The 23,233-nt window shown below is 36.4% G+C and overlaps 2 protein-coding genes and 1 pseudogene across 2 annotated transcripts; all 3 read right to left on the reverse strand.

Annotated features, from left to right (window-relative positions):
- Positions 1-252: 252 nt before the first annotated feature.
- Positions 253-7,623, reverse strand: LOC122146047 (annotated as a pseudogene).
- Positions 7,624-17,681: 10,058 nt separating this feature from the next.
- Positions 17,682-20,616, reverse strand: LOC122146048 (high choriolytic enzyme 1-like). Its single transcript, XM_042763086.1, has 9 exons — positions 20,516-20,616; positions 20,390-20,441; positions 20,257-20,319; positions 20,028-20,174; positions 19,806-19,923; positions 19,086-19,264; positions 18,930-19,011; positions 18,606-18,730; positions 17,682-18,522 (listed from the first exon to the last, which is right to left on the reverse strand). Exons 1-9 carry the CDS (start codon positions 20,573-20,575, stop codon positions 18,509-18,511), a joined length of 840 nt encoding a protein of 279 aa, XP_042619020.1. The 5' UTR covers positions 20,576-20,616; the 3' UTR covers positions 17,682-18,508.
- A 674-nt stretch (positions 20,617-21,290) lies between these two features.
- LOC109095695 (hatching enzyme 1.2-like) lies at positions 21,291-23,233 on the reverse strand. Its single transcript, XM_042764523.1, has 8 exons — positions 23,106-23,233; positions 22,979-23,030; positions 22,841-22,903; positions 22,376-22,525; positions 22,161-22,278; positions 21,904-22,082; positions 21,741-21,822; positions 21,291-21,666 (listed from the first exon to the last, which is right to left on the reverse strand). Exons 1-8 carry the CDS (start codon positions 23,172-23,174, stop codon positions 21,534-21,536), a joined length of 846 nt encoding a protein of 281 aa, XP_042620457.1. The 5' UTR covers positions 23,175-23,233; the 3' UTR covers positions 21,291-21,533.

Here is a 23,233-nt window from a genome sequence, read left to right on the forward strand (position 1 = left end):
ACATTTCATGAAAAACAGATTGTCCTTGCTTTTTTGAAATATAAGAGTACTATGTATAAATATTCTATAGCTCAAAACAAAGCTCCCTCCACAGTCCACCCACACCATTTAAGGAAATTAAGCCGAAAAATGTCTAATTTAGAAACTGTTGATGTCACAGCCATGACTTGCCATGTTTACATTTTATCAACAGCTTATTCAATATTCAGTCAAATAGTAAGGGCATTTTTCCTTGCTTCATATTCAGAAAGTTTAGCCAATCATGTACATGAAGTCGTCCTAAAGACACAACAGCAACAAAAGCCCATTTAGTTAGTACTAAGGGGACACAAAGGGTCAAAAATATAATAAATAAATACAAAATAAATGAATGAATGATGACTGCTTCTGGTACAAGAAAGTCGAGTTCAGGAGATAAAAAAGAAGCTACAAAATGTACACTATTGTTTAAAAGTTTGGGGTCAGTAAAAACTTTAAAAAATGTACTTTTAAAAGAACACTCAGAAAGAAAAAATCCTTAAATTCTTCAAAAATCCTCACTGACCCAGAGTTCTAAATGGTCCCTGCTCAACTGGGAGTTCCAGATAATAATTATATAAAAGTATAACCCAGTATTTTTGGACAATTTTAATCCAAGCATACACTAATTACGGTTGATTGAAAAAATTCTGAAAGCATTTTTATATTCTGTAACTGAAATCTTTAGCTTTTGCTGCATCAGCACCAGTAAGCGTCTGAATAAAGTCCAAGGCCATATCAGCACAAATACACAAATATGTTCTTTTAATTGTGACCATAATGGTCACCTAACATTTTATGCTAGGTATTTTAAACTTAGAGATGTCTCTGTTTTACTAACCTGTGACGTATCAGCTTCTGCTTGCTTTCTCTTATGCTCCTGCTGTTCCAGCCTCTTCTCATAGTAAATCAGCATGGATTCAGTCTTGTCCAGAGCTGTCCTGACACGGTCCCTGTCTTTACTCAGCGGACATTTGTTCCTTTAGCCTTCCCCAGTCCTCATTCTCTGGTGGTCCAGTTTTTCTGTTCTCATTCTTATTGTGGAGTGCAGTCTGTCGATCTCAGTCTGCAGGGTCTGAGCCTTGGTCCTCAAACTCTGTTTCCTGTTGCTTTCTTGTAAGGTCCTTTCTAAGTGTGTCTGTCTCTAACAATTTGCCATGAGACTGATAATCAGCTTTTATCTCTAGGAAGTCTGATAGAGTACAGTGGCCACTATCCATCTTTGTTCCTTTGTTTTTCTTTTCAGATTCTCCAAGATTACGTAAAACCTCTTCCATTTTGGTCTCAATCTCTTGTTTCTCTTTCTCTAAGGTGTCCATTTTTTCCTTCAATATCTTTGTATTTCTTTTCTCATCTTCAAATTGATCCTGCAATCTAAGTTTTGCTGATTGTTCTTTATGCCATTTCTCGAATACTCTCCAACTCAATTTCTTTGTCTTTCAGTCTGTGACAATAATTCTAGTTGTCTCATGTTTTGCTCCTCTGCTTGCTGAATTTTCTCATTTTTTCTGGTCTCATTTTCATTTTTCTCTTTCATCAGTTCTATCTCACTTTCCTTTTCACTCAGTCTTTTTCTTTGGAGCTCCAATCCCTAACGCACCTTGTTTCTCTATATTTTCTCTTTGGAGTTCCTCCCAATCTTTACTCTCTCTTCTTCTGTCCTCTCTTATTCTGTCCACCTCCTGTCTCAGCTCTCTTAATCTGTTGCTCAGTTCCTCTGCTTCTCTGGTCCTTTCTCCTCTGATCTTCCAGGATGTCCATTCTAACCTTCTTAGTTTTTCTTCCTAAGTTGTTCCTCTTGTAGTTGCAGAGCGCTCTTAAGCTCCTGATTCTGCTTCTCTAACATCTGGACTTTGAGTAGAAGAACTTTGGCTTCAACTGTGCCACCCTCTCTGCTTTAGACCAACTCGTCCTTCTTTTCCTGCATCATGGACCAGAGTCTCTCTCCCTCACGATGACTCTCTTCTAGCAGTTTCTTCAGAGTCGCCATCTCCTGAAGGCCTGCAATCAGGCCCTCTCCCATTTTCTGGATCTGCTCTTCTCGACCTGGTTTCTTCTTTGGTTCTTGAAAGATTAACCACCTGTTCTTGTAAAGTATCCACCTGGGCAGCCAGTGCATCATTCAGCAAAGAGCTTATCCTGTCCTTCTCTTGCAACGTTTTATCACTCAGAGCCTCAATCTCTCGCTCTTTCCTGTGAAGCTCTGCTGAGAGATGGTCTCTCTCCTCCTCCAGCTCTCGTACACGAGCCCCAAGCGTTCTGTCTTCTCCTCCATCAGGATATGAAGAGTTTCGTTGCAAAAAGAGATATATCCATTTTGAGAAATGTTGGTTATTTGACATTATTATTTAAGACATCAACAGTCAAGTTCATTCACAATTTTTTGTACATTAAACTACTACTTGAGCTCAGTGAAGGCCAGGGACACAATATTCTTCAAATCCAGGATATTTTTTATTTAATTTTATGTCCATAAATAGTTCATAAATAAGCCAAAAACCATGCCAAAATGCAACATATTTATCTTAACATTGTCAAACATCTTAAATTGGTTAAAAAAACAATACATCATAAATATATGGAATAGTATATACAAAGATTGATTAATAATAATAAGATTCTGAGTTAATTTTGGCCAGAACATACACAACATAACATAACATAACATAACATAACATAACATAACATAACATTTTTTTTTTTTTTTTTTTTTTGCAAAACGCTATATATCCACCTTAGGCTAAATTCTACTACTGTAATACCATTAAGAAAAGCTAGTGAATCAATGTTTTGTGTGTGTGTGTGTGTGTGTGTGTGTGTGTGTGTGTGTGTGTGTGTGTGTGTGTGTGTGTGTGTGATCAGTGACGTAGCCTACGTGACTGACAGCTCGCCTACAGAGAGCCGGCTCTTTTGGCTCAGCTCCCAAAGAAGAGCCGGCTCTTTCGACTCCTGAACGGCTCTTAATTTAGGATTTTTTGTAGGCTTATTTTTCACCATAACTTTGCAAAAATTAATGGTTTGTGTGTTGAAAACCCTTTCATGTGCAGTGTTTTTATGAGAATCCTTATAATTGCCTAATTTTGTGCATTTATTTTGTTACAAAACCATTCTTTTGTTTGTTTTTTTTAATATTTTAATCAAACAGTTTTATTGCACAAATTAACAACAAAACAGCAAATAAATCCACAGAACAGAACTAGAACCAAACTCAAGCAAACAGTATTAATGTCCGCAGTGAAGATTGGCATTCAAAAAAACCAGATGCCTCAGCTTTGATGGACTGATCCTATTTCTTCTTTCTGTGATTATCTGCCCTGTTTCACCCCCCTCTCTGTTTTTACATAATCATCTGATTGGCCGCGATGCGATTGCTGAACAATCAAAACAAAGTTCTGCCTTGAGGTAAGCAGCGAAAGGAAAAAAACTGGGAGCCGGCTCTCACTTGATGCGAGCCGGCTCTTCTGATTCACTACAAAGCATCGGCTCTCAGAGCCGCATCTTTTGCGCATGACACATCACGCGCAGCATCCTGAACGTTCTATAGCCTAACCGTTATATCGCACTTTGTAAAGAAACTGGGCTGGCGGATATCGCGTTTTGTGAAAAAATACATTTTGTAGTAGGCTTAAAATGTACATTTTTAAATCTTATTAATTCACACATAGTTTAAGGTACATCTGAACAGTGATTTCCAATAATAAAATCCAAATGTCAAAAAATGGCGTATATCGCGTTTTGCAACCGAACTCTTCATATGTTGACCTTTTTGCAGATCTTCAAGCCTGGCTCTCCGTCTTGCCCCTTCTGTTTTTTCATCTCTCAGCTGGGTCTCCAGACGCCTCCTCTCATCTTCGATCGGACTCAAAGACCTCTTCAATCTCTGTTTCTCCTCTTCACTGTTCTCTGCCCTGGATTCAAGCACTTGCGCTTCCCCTCGGCTCTCCTGCAGCAGTTGTGACAACCTTCTCAGCTCTCCTAACCGTTCATCCAGTTCTCCCTTTAGTGTCTTCACCTCTGTGCCCTGGTTGCCTACAAGTTTCTTCAGATTTTCAACAGTCTCCCTCTCTTGATCTCCCTCACGCCTGACTAATATTAGCTCTTGATTACAGTCCATAAGTCTCTCCTCTTTCTCTCGCTGTTGATGTTTTTCCTTCTCCAGTGCCATTTCAGTCTCTCGTAGACTGCTTGATACTTCAAGATTCCTCTGCTCGGCTTCATGCAGCTTTTCTCTCAGCCTTCTCATTGCTTCTTCCTCACGGTGGACTCCGTCTCTTTCCTTTTTTCTTTTTGTTGTAAACTCTTCTTCAGTGCCTGTGCCTCCACCTCAGGGTCTTGTAGGAGGCCAATTTGGCTTTCAAGGTCTTCTTGTTGCTCCATTCTTATCTTCCTGCCCTCCTCATTCTCCTGGTTCAGTTCATCAATCTTCAGTCTCAATTGCCTTAACTCTGTCTCCTTCTGAAGGAGCTCTCCTCTCAGTATCTGCTCCCTATCTCTTTCCTTAATCTCCTGTCTTTTCCTTCTCTCTTCTTCTCTCTTCTTCTGAGTTCATCCGGTCTCTTTCCATCGCAGCTAACTTGGCTTTGCACCTGTTCACCTCTTCGTGCTTTGCTTTGAGCTTCTTTTCAGACGTCTTGTATTCTTGTGAGTTTTGCTTGTAATACTTTTAGCTCAATGTTTCTCTCTTGCACCCATTCTAATTTCTCCTCTTTATCTCTAATGACTGCCTCCATTTTGGTATTGAGATCTTCTAATTATCTTTTCAGATGTTTCTGCTGTTCCTTAAAGGGATACTCCCACCAAAATGAAATTTTTATCATTGATCACTTACTCTCATATCGTTCAAAATCCGTAAAAGCTGCATTCGTCTTCGGAACACAATTTAAGATATTTTGGATGAAAACCGAGAGGCCTGTGACTGTCCCATAGACTGCCAAGTAATTTACACTGTCAAGCTCCAGAAAAGTATGAAAGACATTGTCAGAATAATCCATCTGCCATCAGTGGTTCAACCGTTACGTTATGAATTGACGAGAATACTTTTTGTAAGTGAAGAAAACAAGAATAACAATTTTATTCAACAATTCCTTTGTCAGCAGTCTCCTCTATGTTTCTCCATATCACCGTATGCTGCGCATGCTCTTCTGTATCAGCTGCGCCACAAGGATGCACTGTTTTCTTTCAAATCAAAGCAAAATACACGTAGAAACAGCCCATTCTTGTGACACAGAGGAGACTGTTGACAAAGGAATTGTTGAATAAAGTAAACAATACCGCACTCTCCAAGAACAAAAAGTGTTCTCGTCGCTTCAAGACGTTACGGTTGAATCACTGATAACAGATGAACTATTCTGATGATGTCTTTCATACTTTTCTGGACCTTGACACTGTTATTTATTTGGCAGTCTATGGGACAGTCACAGGCCTCTCGGTTTTCATCCGAAATATCTTAAATTGTGTTTCCGAAGACGAACAAAGCTTTTACGGATTTGGAACGACATGGGGGTAAGTGAATAATGACAAAATTTTCATTTTGGAGTGGAATAACCCTTTAAGCTCCAGTTGCTTCCTGTCCACCTCTCTTTGTTTCTCCATCTCCTTCTCTTTCATCTTTGAGTTTTGCTACTTTAGAAGTTTAAGATGCTTGTCCTTCTGCTCAACATCAGCCTCTAGTTTCTCTATGATGACCTCTAATGACTGAATTCTATCTTTGAGATCACCAATGTCTTCTTCTCTCTTTTGTACCTCTTCCTCTCTTTCTCTAAGACGCTCTCTTAGTTCTGTCCTCTCTCTTTCAGCAACCCGGTTCACATTCTCATTCACTTTTTCTATGTTGTCAGCTCATCTCTTTCACCTCTTTCAGTCGTAGTTCATGAGTTCTCTTTTCTGTTGACAACATAGTTTGTAATTGTTCAACATCTTTATCTCTTTCTTCCACAAGTAATGAGATTCTTTCTTTATCTCTCATCAGTTCTTCTATTCTGCTTTTAATCTCTATCAAGTCTCCATCTTTCTGTTCTAACAGTCTACTCCACCTCATTTCTTTCTCCCTCTCTTGCCCATCTCTTTTCTTTTGTTTGGTTTCATTTTCTCTTATTTAATCCATTTCCCTCTCTTTCAGTTGAGTGTTGTGTTTCTCCAGGGCTTCTAATCTGCTCTCCAAGGTCTCTATCTCATGTAACGCTATTTCCAGACTCTCAATTGTTTGAATTTAACTCTTCGATATCCTCTCCTCTCTTTCGTATTTCATCCTCCTCCTTTTTCAATAATCTTTGCCTTTTTTCTCTTTCCACACTTTCTATAAACTTCTGATTTAACTCTTCTTTCTCTCTTTGAACCTCATTTTCTCTCTCCTTCCATCTCTCAATCTCATCACACGCTTCTCTCAGTCTTACTTTGGCTGTTTTCAGCTCTGCTGCTGATATCTTCTCAAGTTCTGCAATTCCTTTATCTAATATATCTAAAATCTCTTAAATCTCTTCTAACAAACCAAAAAAATCCATCATCATTATCCCCAATTATCTCCACTTCTCCGTCTTTCTGGCCGAGTTCTGTATTCAGAGCTTCTCTCTCTTTTTGCCATCTTTCTCTCTCGGTTTTGCTCTCTTCGGCTTTGTTATTCTGTGATTCTTGTTCAACATCTCTCTGAATCCTCTTGCATTCTGACTGTCAGTTTTCTATCTCTCTTTCACTCTTCCTTCTTTCCTCTGTTGCTTGTTTTCTTTCACTTTATCTGCTGTCTCTCTCTCCAAGTCTGTCTGTAGACACTGAATCTCTCCTACACAATGAAGAGAGTAAAATATAAAATTTTAATTACACACACAAATACACCAACATTTTAAACCAATAAATTGAATAGCCAATGAAAAGTTATTTATAATAAAACAGTCTGACCTTGGAAGACATCTTTGGTTTGTGTGAGTGTTTCCACCTGTGTTTGTAGCTGACTGCACTGCACCTCCAAACCCGAGGCCTGTTCCTAAACCCGTGCAATCTGCTTCTGGAGGCATGCTGCCACACCTCTGAAAAGAGACAGCAGCAGGTTACAAACTGATAGGGGAGTGGTACAAAAATGGTTTAAGCAAAGCCCTTTTAAAATAGATATCAATACTAATATCTGTTTGAAACACCTGTTTAATAAGTTTGATCTACACTGTAAAAAGTGATTTTTTTGAACTTGTAAATAAAGATAGCATCAGTTAAGCAAATTTTACAAACAAATACTATTTTGTCTTTTTACTTCAAAATATCACGTTTAATTCAATAAGCTACTTGAGGTTTCGTTTTTATTTATTTTACTTAAATACGAAGTAAATTCAAATGGAACTGCCTAAGTAGAAATTAAAGTTAAAAAACTCGTAAGTATATTTTACTTAGAACCGTTTGTTATGTTTACAAGAATTCTTTAAGTAAATATCAAAGTTATGATCCCATATTTCCCATCATGCAGTGGGGCATGAATAATTAAAAATGTACACTGTTTTTATGGTTGCTTTTGTTGTTAGTTGTTTAGTTTAGTTGTTAGTTGTTGTTTGTTTTAGTAACATACTGTTTTGTGACACCTCGAGTTCATTTTCTACTCAAAATGACCCATTCATACTCAAACATTGAGTATGAGTATTTACTGATTGTTACCGTCATTGTGTGTGGTGTACCAAGTATTGAGGTCTCTGTGTTTGTTTGACTATTCCTTTTATTGAGTAGGCATATTATCTTAAAAGGATAACAGCCTGTTTGCAAGTGAATGACATGCTGTAATAGAATGGTGGTTTTCAAGTGTTGCCTTGTTAAAGTAAATTGTATAAACTTGCACATTTTATTTAATTCAATGTTTGAGTTTTACTTAAAACATATGAGTGCAAAAGAAGGAAAAATTTGTACACTTTTTTACAGTGATAAGCATTACATAATGTAAAATTTACAAACAAAGAGTCAACAAAATTAACTGGGAATTTCCAAGTAAACAACTTAAATATGTCTAATTAAACCTACTAATAATTATGTTTAGGTTTTTACTTGGCAAATGTTTGTAAATTTACTAGCCTTTTCTGAGTGAAAAAAAATTCCAAAGTTTTTTCAAGTAAATCCTACTCCACATTTTTTACAGTGTGTTTCATTTTATTAGATTCCATGAGTAGACCCAAAACACAAGAAGTATTCAGAAAAAGGAGGATATGTGTACAGAATAATATACAGTAAAGCCCATCATTATCAAAAACCTAGGCTGATCAGGACTCAATCAATGGTCTTATTAACAATTATTTTGAAATTTTATATTAATTGTAGTACAGTAACTACTGTAAGTACAATAACTGAAACTTTTTGTTATTTGTATTATTATTTTAATTAAAAATAAATGATTTTATTTACTACTATATTTATTAAAGCACATTTTTGTTTCCAAACTTTTTTTGTGAATTTTTAGTAAACACTGAGTAAAATCTGTTCTTTCAATAGATATTTTAATTAATATATACACACATGTATAGAGAGAAATACTTGGAAACTTGTCACCCTGCACCTAGCTAGAACACAACGTTTACTTCTTTTTTTTTTGTTTTGTTTCTCACCTCTGCAATCCTTTGTTCATTCTTCTTCTTCTCTTCTGTGAGTGCAGTCACCTCCCTCTCTGTCTCCAGCTCTCTCTCTCCCTCGGTCTCTGAGGTGCTGCAGAGTTTTCAGAGCAGTCTCTCTCTGTTCCCTGGAACACAGTGGGATCATGAACACAACTGCAGTAAAGAATCACTGGTTGAAAAATCATAGGGCCAACATACGACAGCCAAACAAATGTTGAGATAAACTCAGACATTTATAGTATCATCTAAAGCCCCATGTATTCATTCATTTGTATTCCTAACAAACTCATTCAAGCTCATTAGGGACCTGATTAGCTGTTATTTAGAGTCACAGACACACTTTATATACAGATTTTAAACTGTCTACACAAACATATTTTACCCTGCCTTGTGCATTACAAGCAGGTAGAGGTAAGGGGTAGGCAATATAAACAATATTTATCAAGATATTCTTAGTTTAGTAGTGTTATAATATATGAAATACATTCTTTTTTATTTCGTATTTCCACCATTATAAATATGAAGCAAATGCTTCCACGTGAACATACTCCGCAGACTTACATCACATCTATAGCCTTTTCGTCAGCTGATTTGTCTATTATGAATTTCTAAATATGTCCCTCTGTTTCACAATGTCGCACCTTAATTCATTGGCCTCTAGTGACATGGTCTTCACTTCCCTGCGCAGACCTGCAACCTCTGCGCCACATGCCTGGATCTGGGCCTGGACTTCTGCCACCTCCATCTACAGCTGAGGGGTCAGGAAAACAAAAATCACACCTCTCATCCATCCATCCCAAGCCTGTCCTACCAACAACGCAATCTGGCACTGGATCAAGTAATTACAAGCAAGAGGCCTATGGCAGCTTGCAGGGATTTGGTCACGTCCCTAGGCAGTGTAAGTGATCTTTGCTAAAGATGGGCGAAACCTGCAGAGCACGAACACTGAGTTCTCTCTTGTCCTTGGCCAGGGCTTCATTTAAAGTAGCCATTTTCTCCAGGGCATCTCGATCTTCTGCCAGCTCCCTCTTGAGCTGGGTTTGACTGGAGGACAGAGCCAGTAATGACTCCTGTGACTGGAAGGGAGGAAAGAAGGGAAAAATGGAGGACAACATAAAGCAGGGGTCTCCAAACTCTGTCCTGGAGGGCCAGTGTCCTGCAGAGTTTAGCTCCAACCCTAATTTAACACATCTGAACCAGCTCATCAAGGTCTTACTAGGTATACTCGAAACTTCCAGGCAGGTGTATTGAGGCAAGTTGGAGCTAAACTCTGCAGGACACCAGCCCTCCAAAAACTATTATTTAGAACCCTAATAAAAAAATAAGATACAAAATACAGGATGGGAAACAACACTACTCGGACAAAACTCCATGGATCAATTTAAACAGGCAGAACTGCCTGATGTCCCAGGGTCAGTGTGTGAGAGACACACAACTATCTCTAGTGTTTACAGAGAATGGTCCGAAAAAGAGAAAGTATGAAGTGAGCGGCAGTTCTGTGGGCGAAAATGCCTTGTTGATGCCAGAAGATGGCCAGACTGCTTGAGTTGACAACTCAAATAACCACTTGTTACAACCAAGGTATGCAGAAGAGCACGTCTGAAGGTACCTTGCAGCAGATGGGCAACAGTAGCAGAAAACTACACCAGGTGCCACTCCTGTCAGCTAAGAACAGGAAACTGAGGCTACAATTCACAAGGGCTTGCCAAAACTGGACAACAGAAGATTGAACAAAGGTTGCCTTGTTTGATGAGTCTCGATTTCTGCTGCAGAATTCAGATGGTATGGTCAGAATTTGGCATAAAAAACATGAAAGCATAGATCCATCCTCCCCTGGATCAGTGGTTCATGCTGGTGGTGGTGTAATGGTGTGGGGGATATTTTCTTGGCACACTTTGGGCCCCTTAGTATCAACTGAGCATCATTTAAATGCCACAGCCTACCTGAGTATTGTTTCTGACCATGTTCATCCCTTTATGACTACAGTGTACCCATCTTGTGATGGCTACTTACGGCAGGGTAATGTGCATGTCACAAAGCTCAAATAATCTCAAACTGGTTCACTGAACATGACAATGAGTTCACTTTACTCAAACGGTCTCGACAGTCACCAGATCTCAATCCAATTGAGCAGCTTTAAGATGTGGTGGAACGGGAGATTTGCATCATGGATGTGCAGCCAACTGAGTGATGCTATCATGTCAGTGTGGACCAAAACCTGAGGAATATACCTGAGGAACGTTTTCTGTACCTTGTTGAATCTATACTATGAAGAATTAAGGGAGTTCTGAAGGCAACTGGTACTAGCAAGGTGTAATTAATAGTGGCCAATGATCGTATATCATGAAGGTTACACCACCATTCAAAACGTTTGAGGTCAGTAAGATTTCTTTCCTTTTTTTTTTTTTTTTTTTAGAAATTAATACTTTAATTCAACAACAATGCATTAAATTGAGAAATGCTGTTCTTCTGAACTTTCTATTCATCAAAGGATCCTGAAAAAAGTATCAGTTTCCACAAAAGTATTAAGCATCACCATTGTTTTCAACACTGATAATAAGAAATGTTTGAGCAACTCTGTATGAACACTGTTGTAATACACTTACTGCTTCTACTGTATTTTTATTTAAATAAATGCAGCCTTGGTGAGCATAAGAGACTTTCAAAATCATTAAAAAAAATCTTAGAAACAACAAACTTTTGAACGGTAGTGATGAGGTCTTGCTGGAATTGTGAGAATGTTTTGTGGCAGTCATGCCTCTCTCCACTCTATCAGTTTACCTTGAGTAAAGAATATCTTGCTCAGCTCGTGCTCTGTCCAGCTTCTCTCTCTCTTGCGCCCGCTGCAGGCTGTGCATCTCCAGACGGGTACGAGTCTCTCTCTCTCACACAGCTGAGAGGTCCCTAGCATCTCTGCCTCCATTCTGATTTACAAATAAACTTCATCAGAGTTACTTACCAGCAGAATTTAGCATGATGAGCATGACTGAACAGGGCTCTAATGACACGCACATCCTAAATGAATTCTGCATAATGTTAAGTGGTGATCGATGGATAAGCATACCATTTCTGTGTCTCTCCCTCCAGCTGAATTCTCTCCTCCTTCTCTCTCTGTCATCTTAAGTGTTCATTCTCCTGTCTCAGCTTCTCTGCGAGACTCTCAGCCTCTGTCTGACTGCACAAACTAGTTACCATCTTCTCCTCACTGTCACATACAACACTTCCATAGATTATTCTTCTATATTCAACCATGTCAGTTTACACCAGTTTCAGTTTTAACAATTAGCCAATAATTTATTTGTAATCACTGCTAATAAATTCTATATTATGTTGGGAAAAATACATAGTGTTCAAAAGTCTGGGGTCAGTAAGATTTTTTAAATGTTTTATTTAAATTTTATAAAAATATATTTTATCATATATTTTATTATTTGCATATATTTTATTGATATTTTATAGTTTTATTTATTATTTGATAAAAATACAATAAAAACACTAATACTGTGACACTTTTTTACAATTTAAAATAAAATAATTTATTCCTGTGAAGGCATCACTGAATTCTCCGCATCATTTCTCCAGTCTTCAGTGTCACATGATCCTTCAGAAATCAATAAATATTTCTTATTAGTATCATCAATGCTGAAAATATCAATATTTTTGTGAAAACCACAGGATTTTCAGGATTCTTTGATGAAAAGAAAATTTTAAAAAATAGCATTTACTTGAAATATAATTTTTTCTGTTATAAACATAATATTATATATGCCTTTACTGTCACTTTCGATCAATTTAATGTGACGTTGCTGAATAAAACTAGTAATTACTTCCAAAAAATATCTTACTGACCCGAAACATTTAAACAGTAGTATAAATTAAAAATAAAACACTTCATTCATTCATTTTAATTTAAAACAGTGAATTTAAGTATTTATTTAACTAATTTTAAATTTTACATTCAACAGCGTCATTGAACTATCAGCGATTGAAATTTGATTGAAATTTAAATGTAAAAATAAGGAAATTAGCTTAATTTAATATCCAATAGGGATCAGTACCACTAAATAAAAAATACAAACAAACATATATTAGCTGATATCCAATATGGTTCAAATATTTAGTAAATAACCTAAAAAGATGCTATATTACAACACAATTTTTAAAATACAGTTAATCACTTAGATCAACCCCTAAAGGTAGCCTTCAGGAATATTAAAAGATAAGTGTATTTGTATGAATATGTATAGTGAGATAATGAAGCATTTTTCACCTGTTCAGTAGTTCTTGTGTGTGTTTTATCTGCAGTGCTCTCCACTCTCTCTCTCTCCAACTGCAAGCCTATGCAAGCTCATCTGAGCATCCTGACAAAAAGATTTGTCTTACTAGATGTGGTTGCTGACATCAACCAAAAAGGAAAGTCATTTTAAAGAACAAGTTCTTTCATTTAGATTAAAGATGATGCAGCCATTGTCTTATTTGGAAAAACATGCACTGATGAATTGCAGCTTATTTGAAAGGTACAGTTTGTCAGAAGAAACTAGTGGTAGTACAGTCAGTGTACTCATCCATCTGTGTCTGCCAGTGGAAATACAAGAAAATACAAAAAAAAAACAAGTGCAGCAACATCTCCCTGCTATGTTTACAGAGCCTTTCTCTGCAAATTCAGTATGAGCAAGAGAAATCATTGTGCCAATGATAATGTTTACAGCTGCAGAGGTGTGAGAAAATGCTGAATGGGGTCAGAGACAACTGAGTGATGCAATCATTACTGCATAACAGCACTGGGAGTCAAATAAAATGCATTTTAAAACATTTGTGCCCTAATATGTAATGTGAAAAATGACTGAATGCAATCTTTGATTTTGTCTTTTCGTCACTCAACTTTATGTGTCACTGAGCAGTTGCTTGGTGACAATATGTTACTGCAGGTTCGCTAAAGCACTGATAAAATCCTCAGAAAAACTGAGCCATTGCTAAGCAACCTGAAATGTGCCACGTACACACTGCAAATTTCAGGACCGACAACTGCATTTAATGCTGCACACTGGAATTACTGGAATTATGAATGAGGTGACAACACAGAGATTTTTCTGCATTTACATCTTCAGACACAGAAATGATCTGTTTCTATGGCAACACTTATAATGCCAGAAATGGATTTTGCTGTGGCAACATAAAACCTATTTTTTTACATGATGTCAAAAAAGTTGGAGAAGGCAGAGATAACATAAGCTTTGAGTTTCTATTACAGTTCCTATTAAAAAGAAGCCACTAAAAGAGAATAAAAAGAACTGCATCAAAACTTTTTAACTTTTGCAGTACATTCAATATTTTATCAGTATGTGTGTTGACTGTGATGTATGGGAATCGATCTCTAGATCTTAACTGACAAATATACAAGAATATCACAAATATATTTATTCCTCACCCTTTTTCATAGGTCGTCCTGCAGGGCTTCATTAGCCTCTTTTGATTGGCTGAGCAGACTCTGCAGAAGAGCACTGACCTTCAAGAGCCCCAAACATCTGCTCTGGTGAACAAACACTACTCAGTCACAGGAATTCAAGCTCTGAAGACATAATAATCTATATTTACACTGCTCCCACACCTCTGCTGTTCCTCCTGCAGCCTGATGAGGGTGCTCTCCGCAGCATCCTCTGTGAAATGCACAGCCTTAATGTGGCGCCCACAAATGACTGCCATAGAATTGCCATAGAATGTCAATCATTTGAAACATGCTTTATGTTTCTAACTATATTACAGTATGTGGGCAGTGGTAAATCATATAAAGCAGCACTTTCACAAGTTTGAATTTACACATTTTTCCATGATTTTCCAGTTTTTTGTTAAAACTTGATAAGGATTTTTAAAAACAAACTTTCCAGAGATCATATTCAGAAAAATATTTCTAGCATAAGAAATACTAAGAAAGATATATTATAAATTAATTAATACATATTTTATACATAAATTTTCACCTACTGTTACTGAACTGTTCTTCTTCTTATTATTATTATTACTACATTTTACAACCAAGATGTTTATACTCTGTTATACTGTTGTTATTGTTTTTAGTAATATTACATCATGTAAACATAGCTTCAGAAATATAATCTATAAATTGATTCTTATCTCTTTATTATTATTACTTTTACCTTTTTAGTCATCTTTATTCAACTATTTTTTTTCTTCCTTTTTCTTCTCTTCCGCACTCTTTTATTTATTTATTTATTTATTTATGTTATTCCAATTATTATTTGGTAATTTTCATTTCATTTCAATATCTATCTATCTATCTATCTATCTATCTATCTATCTATCTATCTATCTATCTATCTATCTATCTATCTATCTATCTATCTATCTATCTTTTTCTTTCTTTCTCTCTCTCTCGAATAATCTACTTTATTATATACATACAAGACAGAGAGAGATGTAGAACACATATGCATAACACAATCTTACAACAACACTTCACATAATTACATGAAAATTTAACTTCATTGTTTTGGCTTAGTTTGTTTGTTTATTGTCAGACTTTATATTTACTTATATATAATATATTTATTATATTTATATTTATATAGATATATCTTTCTAAACCCCTCCTTTCCGTGAGCCTACTCTGCTCTGATTGGTCAGATGGCCCAGTTTGTTGTGATTGGTCTACCGCGTACAGCACGAGTCGGAAACAATACACCCATCGCCATAGTTCTGTATTTTGAAAATATAAACATCTATTATTTATCATGCTTACAGGTTGTGATTCAGTGGAGCCAGCTGGTCTAAATAAACTGGGCACTGAGCCATCTTTCAAGAGCAAGGGTTTTGTGAATCCCGTGTTGAACTCCCGAGATTAGAGAAGCAGTCATCAGTAAAATGACGGGAACGCAAAAAAGAGTTTGGGGTTGTACTGCTAACTTCCAGTCACACTTTCACAGCAGATCACTGTAAGTGTGAATTCCCCTTAAATTCCTACAGAGACCTTGGCCATCAGTATTAAAGAAGTTATATGAAGCATTATTAAAGTTGCGATGAAGTTGCTGTGAGTTCAGACCTTGTTCTGAAGTTTATGGATTAGCAGGGCCTGTCTGTCTTCTCTCTCTCTGCCCTCTCTGAGCTTCCTCCATCATTCCCTCTGCTCATCATCCAGACGCACTGATAATGACAGAGAGGGGTCCAGCGTCTGAGACAGCATGGGGACAGACAGATCATCAGTTTGGCATGTGTTCACTCTGTTATTGATGGACCAGACACGTCACTGGCTCCCCCCTCACCCTGTCAGTCAACGCTTGACCTCCTCCCTCTCTGCCAACTCATCCTGCAGACGTGATAACTCCGCCCTCAGCCCCGCCCTCTCCTCCTGCCAGCCAATTAACAGTTCTGATTCCATAGTCAGCCATCGGCTGTGAAAAATAAAAACATTTATTGAAATGATTAAAGGTCTCATGAAACACTGATTGCAAGGCACTACACTTGAAATTGGACATTACATTAAAAACTTGATTTGATTGTGAAAATGTCAGTGGTTGGATGGTAGAGGCTGAAATAAAATTTACCATAAGCATAATTTTTTTTGATGAGATTGACAAGACAATCATCTTCTGTATTTAGAATAACGTAAAATGATAAAATATTTACAATAAGACCAGGAACACATACTAAGAAAGTATATTTGGTAAATTTTCATTTAATCCGCATTAAAGAACTAGTATTACAGACTTAGATGACCAGTTATGGGACTCTTAAAATATATGATTAATATACTAGCATTTTTTTTTTTTTTTTTTTAAGTTTGGAGCATCTCAGGCATTAGTTAATTCATTTAGGCTTCGTGTTAATAGTATGGAAGTATTTCAGAGTGATTGCTCTGACTCATTCAGATATCTGAAGCATGTTTATATCACATATATGTAAAGGAGAGTGTCACATCCCAGTCAATGTGTACAGAGAGCTTTATTTGCTTCATTAAGTGTTCAAGTGCAAATATAAAGTATTGTCTTACTTTTGAAAACACGGATTACTTGACTGTATCCATTCCGTATTGTAGTTTAAAATAACACTCAAAACCTGGTGTTTTAATGTTGTTTTTCTGCATTTGGATGTGAAATTGTAAAGTCGAGTGTTTTGCGCGAGCTTGCTTTTTTGAGTGACTCGGAGACACGCATTTACTGCGTGTTTAGCCTCTGCTGGATAATTGTAAAGTTCTCAATAAGTAACAGGCTATTGATTATTCAATAAATTCTATTCTATGTGTTTTTTTTTTTTTTTTTTTTTTTTTACTAAATCATTTCTGTTTGTGTGTTGGATGAACTATACAGTAGACTACATGATATGAGATAGGTGTGTCATGTCATGACACTGGTTAGAACAATCTAATCTAGTGTAAGATGATTAGCACAGATACAGGACTTGAATTAAATAACATGCAGAGTTGCAGCACATTTCGAATTATTATTTCAATTTTCTTATTATTAATAATTTTAATAATCTTATTCTTAGGGGGGTTGAAAACAGAACTGAGTGAAATTTGAGACTCTCTGCTTTGTCCTTCTGAAGACAATAGATTTTAAATTTGTGTCAATGTGATATTCTGTCCACTTCATTATATTTCTTGTGCTACAGTTCATCTGACTGAATGGTTTCTTTTTTTCACAGACATGTTGATTCTCCGGTCCTGTTCTCTTTTCCTCACATATCTGTCTCTCTACCTCCAACTTTCTGCGAAGTTTACTCACCCTGGACAGTGAAAAGCAAAAGGTGACTGCAAGAACTTGCAGAAAGAGACGGCGGACTAGAAGGTCAAGGCTGTCCATTCTGATGGGTTTCCAACGCAAGACTGCACACTAGAAGCTAGAAGACTCGATAAATCTTATGTGAATTACATCTGACCACCGGCCCAAGGTATTTACAGATGTGTTTGCATTCATGATGTGCTTTGAATTCTGTATTCTGATCTTACATAATGACACACAACTATGACTTGAGACAAAAGCACGACTGGTTTGTAATCTGTTTTATTATTACCATGTTCAACAAGAGTAAAATAATAATAACATGACACTTATTTTGAATGGATCTATTAATTTATTCAAAAATACATTAAAAATGCAATTCATACATACAATGACCAGAATGCACTTGTACTTCTGTTATGCTGAACATGTATTTAATTTTTGAATAAAAAAAAAAAGTAAGTTGTAAATGAAAGATTATTTGAGTACATTTTACAAGAAAGTACCATTTTAGTCTTTCTACTTGAAAATTTTACATTCAGCTCAATGTGTTACTTGCCATTTCTTGGTAATTATTTTATATAATTAAATTAAATTATGAGTAAAAATTTAACCCTACACCAGAGTACATGGAAAGATTAGTTCAGGTTGAAAATGTCATTTGGAATGACTCCCCAAAAACCTAATAATTTTATCATAAAATTATACTTAAAAACATTTTTTTTTTTGAATAATGATGATTAATGTGTACACACATATGTATTCAAGGTGTAAGAAAAAATGTCTTATGCATTTCTTTTAGTTAATGGTTACAACATATAACATTTTAAAGTTCATTACATTTACATTTTTGTTGAAAATGATAAAACAATTTCATGTGAAAACAACATGAATACAAAGACTGAATTTCTAAAACACATATTTTAGCCTAGATTTTTAAAAGATTTCACCTTTGCTTTATTTTGGATTCTGTTATATTTCATTTGCCCAAAAAGCATTTATGATATTGTCCTGTAAAATAATTTGCTTTATTTAACATGGTCTGCTATGTACTGTAATATAAACTGTGTCAAAATACATGGCACTGCCAAATGAATCATAAAATAAGAAGGAAAGGTAAATACATGTCAGGAGTCTGTTGTCCAGTGAATTATGTTGGGTCCATTTCATAAGTTTGTTGTTTCACACACGGCCACCTAGTGGACACACGAAAGAAAGATTCAAATGAACAACAGACAGGAAGCGTAGTTAAGTAAACCTTAGTGAAATTAATACCTACCACAGTTATACAATATGTTTATTTTGTGAATATCCGTAAGACTCGGTCCATCTCGCTGGCCCATGGGAATGTACGGGTCTGGTTTAGGGATGATGGTGGGTCCACCATCCTCTGAGAAGGCATACCTGTATGTGCATTGGTATTAATTTAACTTAAAATTAATTGCTATTGTTTTTCATTGTTTCTTTTGTAAGAAAGAAAATTATTAGGTTTAAGGGACCCTTTAAACACCTACAGACTACATTTTAAAGCATTTAAGATGGTCCACTAATACTTTAGCAGAAATACTGTATGCATACTGTACAATAGATTTCCAATACTCACCTCCCATAGTGCATGACAGAACTGTAGTCATATGCAGTATTGAGGTTGTTTGTCTCATACTTCCTAAAGTTGTCCCTTTGATCTAGGAAAAGAACCGTACATTACTGTCATACAGAATGCATTGGCTTTAAATAAGTGCTGGTTTCATAAACATACCCTCAGGGATGTTTTCCCACAGGATGGAGATGTGGTAGTCACGATCGGAGCGAGACTGTTCGTGTACAAATCCCAGAGCGTGCATTAACTGATGAGCTGCCACTCCTGACCACATACAGCCCGGAGACTGCAAAGACAGGGTCTGACTGCCTCCTGTCATTCCCAGATATGACCAGCAGCTATATGGGGTCGACAGTGGACAGGAATAATAATAGTAATAAATAGATAAATAAATAACATACTGTTCAAAGTTTAGGGACAGTACGATTTTTTTATATTTTTTTTTTAAGTTCTAATGCTCACAAAGGCTCCATTTATTTGATAGAAGAAAAAAAATTATATATATATATATATAGTGAAATATTATTATTATTTAAAATAGCTGTTATATATTTAAAGTGTAATTTATTCCTGTGACTGTAAAGCTGAATTTTCAGCATCATTACTCCAGTCTTCAGTGTCATATCCTTCAGATATAATTCTAATATGCTGATTTGGTTTGCTGACCCCAAACTTTTGGTAGTATATATATATATATATTTTCATAAAAATAACACATTTTGTAAAAAAAAAATGTCATCATAAAGAATGAAACATTGAAAAAAAAAACAGATACAATGAGTTTTTAAAAATGATGGTCAGACTTTTTATATTGTAACATATGAAATCTTAAAAAGAACATTAATAGAACTTGGCTGTATACGAATGCAAAGGACTCACCCAGTTCTAGACTCGATATTAAGGAAGTTTGGTTCATGTGTGCGAGGCACAAACTTCACACACGTTGCAGAGGAAATGTCCAACATTCCTGTTTCTATGGTGATTCTGTCCATATCCTCTGTTGAGACAAATTATATAAATGTGTCTTTTAATAATAAAGACCTTGATTTAACTTTCACTTATATTATCTGTCATGCAGTTTCATACAGAGACCTTACTCACCATATTGTCGGGAGATGATGTATGGTACATACACAAAACCGTCAACAGCTCTGGGCCAGCGGCAAGAATCTGCTAAACATGTGACTTGTGCACCGTGGGATCCTGACTTTAGGATGTCACCCTCTCTTAAAGGAAAATCTCTGGTCACTGGCGGAGGGAGATAACCACATGTTTCATGCTAAAGGAGCAATTCCCTGTAAAAATATGTCTGTAACTGTACCACACATACGTTGATTTACTCTGAGGATCCTGTCCATGGCATTCATGTCTTCAGGTTTCACATAATGCTCTGCTGAAGAATAGTACATTTACATCAGTTCATTGTAGTAACATACACTGCTCACCATGAAATACCAGTTTACCTGAATAGTCTCTCTTTGACCTCAGCCTTGTCTGATGAACCAATGAGGAGTTCTAATGCAAAATAAATACATTAATGGGGTATGAATAATATCATCATAGCTGCAGTAGGATTCAGCCACTCTTACCTGCACAGGTAAAGACCAGGAGTCTAACACCAGTCCCACAAAAATACCCACACAGAGCATCTTGGTGGTCACTTATGCGTGCGTCCAGGTGTTCTGGATGGAATCGGGTATTGCACGTAAACTAAAGTTCAAACCCTTGGAGCAAGAATATATATACTCAGAGAACCACCCATCTGTGCTCCAGGTTGCAAATGAAGGGTTATCGTGACGTCCTATATCATTATTTGATATTCATGTATTTTCCTAATGAAAGGTTTGGAAAGCATTCATTGGAAAGACAGTTCAGCAGTTTTAAGACTGATCGGAATAATGGCAATCTGAAGTCTTGCTGATTCTTGTGTTATTCACCCTGACCATGCAAAACCTGCATGTAGTGTTCAAACTCATTTTAATCTGTAAATAAAATCTCAATAGTCATTTGTGCTCTGTTCAACACGTGATGCAAATAAATAACACCTCGCCCTTACTTAAACGTGTCATTTTTGCAAATGATACGAAACAAACAAATAACAGGTTGTTTGAAATTCAGCTTGCGTATTTCATAGTGTTGACACCTCAGTGCTTATTCATTAGCTCTGAGATCAGCTGATTCTGAATATTCACTTAATATGATTGTCAAGCAACAGTTTGACTGATTTGATTGCAGCCGATTCATGTGGAGATTTTTCTTCACCTAATTCTTTGGCAATGAAATGAAAGCTTAAATGAAATTTCAGAGAAAAATATATTTTATAATATAAAGGTTTATTGATGTAATGTGTTTATATAAGGCATCAAGATGTCAAAATCAGAATAAGAAAGAATATAGAAATAACTGAAACAGCAGGTTACAAAAGTATATTCGTAATATCGATTATATTTGATTAGCAGTTTTTATATCAGCAGTCTTCACAATCAGCCATTTTCCTTTAAACAAAATATGACGTTAAAATGTTAAAAGAAGTAAAAGCATTAATGTGTTAATAATGTCAGACTTTTAGCCATGTGATGGATCATCCATTACTGTAAATGGATTTTATTACGCATTACATTTATACATTCTATTAATCTTCATTATATCCAAGTTGCTGGGTCCAAATCTCTGTCCAAACTTTACATTCAAGTTCCTTTTTGGTACAATAGTAGGTTCTCCGTCCTCAGAGAAGGCATACCTGAAATTACAAAGAATATAATTATAGAACTGCAGTTTATTATATACCTGAGTTATCATTTAAAATCGACATACTTTCCAAAGTGCATGATAGAGCCGTAGTCGTAGGGGGTGTCCAAGTTGTTTGTTTTAAACTTTTCAAAATTCCTCAGCCGGTCTAAATTTAATGAACAGAAGAATAAGTGGATGATAAAATGATTTCACAGTATAACATGGGAATATAAGAATGTTACTGTACCGTTCCATATATTGGACCACATGATGGTGACATACTTGTCCCGGTCAGCTCGAGATTGCTCGTGAACAAAGCCTAGGGCGTGCATTAGCTCATGCACGGTGACCCCTGACCCGGTGCACTCAGGTGTCTGGAGAGAAATGGTTTGTCTACCACCACGTGCTCCCAGATATGACCAGCACCTAAATTATCAGTCATCAAAAAAATTTATGAGAGAGTAACTCAAGAGTGCTTATGAAGTCATGAAGCCATGTCAATACCCAGTTTTGGGCTGAATATCCAGGTAGTCCCTCTGGTGAGATCTGGGCACGAAGCGCACACAGGTGTCCTTTTCAATGAGCTTCATGCCTTTCTTAATGTTCTTCACGTCTTCCTTGCCTATGCAGAAGAACAATTGAAACCAAATGACAAGATTTAGTTGGTGATTACTGTGGCACTGTTTATGAAAATAAATGTGTTTGCTTTTCCTGCTTACTGTATGCATGAGAGAGTGAGTATGCAATGTACACTTTTCCATCTACAGATTTGGTCCACAGGCAGCTCCTGGCGAAACAGTACTTCTGACTCCTACAGGATACGGCTATATCTCCTTCTCTGAGGTTGGTGCCATCCACGGAAATGACACCTACGGCAAGAGAACAATGGTTCTTAATTGGCATCTGTGGTTGCATGAAAATATTTCAACATCCATGGACACTTTCCATTGCACAAAATGTTCTTTATAGTGGAAAAAGATTCTTTAGAGTATTAAATTGTTCTTGAATTGTCTCCTTTTAAGAACTGTTCACTGAATGGTTCTTTAGGCAAACTAAAATTGTTCTTCCATGGAATCGCTGTGAAAACTCCTTTTTAGAACCTTTATTCATAAGAGCGTTTGGATATTACAATAAAACAGACGCTAGAACATTTGCATCTTTACAGACTTGTGCAAAAGCTTTACCTTGATAGTCATTTACATCTATGATCCTGTCCATTGCAGTTGAAGTGTTTTCTTCAATATAATCTGGGGAAAGTTATAAAACGGCTCAAATATAATTAATTTTCAATGAATAATGGCAGTTAATACAACACACTTTACCAGAGTAGTTTCTCCTTTGTCTTCTTTCTCCAACAATCGGGTGAGAGGAAATCTGCAAGAAAAATTGACCAAAATATGTGGTTTTGACTCATAAAAACAAAATATACACCGACTGATATGCAGTTACCTGACCGGACAGGGACAAACATGGTCCTGCCAAGAAGTAAAGCAGTATGATAACTAGTGTGTACTCCATGAGTGCACTGAGATTTGCTGTCTACATTCATGCTGCCTGCCTTTTAAGGGCTCTTTACC

Source organism: Cyprinus carpio, chromosome A9 (assembly GCF_018340385.1).
Source record: "Cyprinus carpio isolate SPL01 chromosome A9, ASM1834038v1, whole genome shotgun sequence".
NCBI classification, from domain to species: domain Eukaryota; kingdom Metazoa; phylum Chordata; class Actinopteri; order Cypriniformes; family Cyprinidae; genus Cyprinus; species Cyprinus carpio.

Coding starts and splice junctions, on each gene's coding strand:
- LOC122146048 (XM_042763086.1), bottom strand. CDS start 20,575: ATGCTCTGTGTGGGTATTTTTGTGGGACTGGTGTTAGACTCCTGGTCT. Junction 19,924..20,027: donor CATCATCTCCCGACAATATG/GTGAGTAAGGTC, acceptor TTGTCTCAACAG/AGGATATGGACAGAATCACC. Junction 18,731..18,929: donor TCTGTCATGCACTATGGGAG/GTGAGTATTGGA, acceptor ATGCACATACAG/GTATGCCTTCTCAGAGGATG.
- LOC109095695 (XM_042764523.1), bottom strand. CDS start 23,174: ATGGAGTACACACTAGTTATCATACTGCTTTACTTCTTGGCAGGACCA. Junction 22,083..22,160: donor GATATTCAGCCCAAAACTGG/GTATTGACATGG, acceptor CTGATAATTTAG/GTGCTGGTCATATCTGGGAG. Junction 21,667..21,740: donor TCTATCATGCACTTTGGAAA/GTATGTCGATTT, acceptor TTGTAATTTCAG/GTATGCCTTCTCTGAGGACG.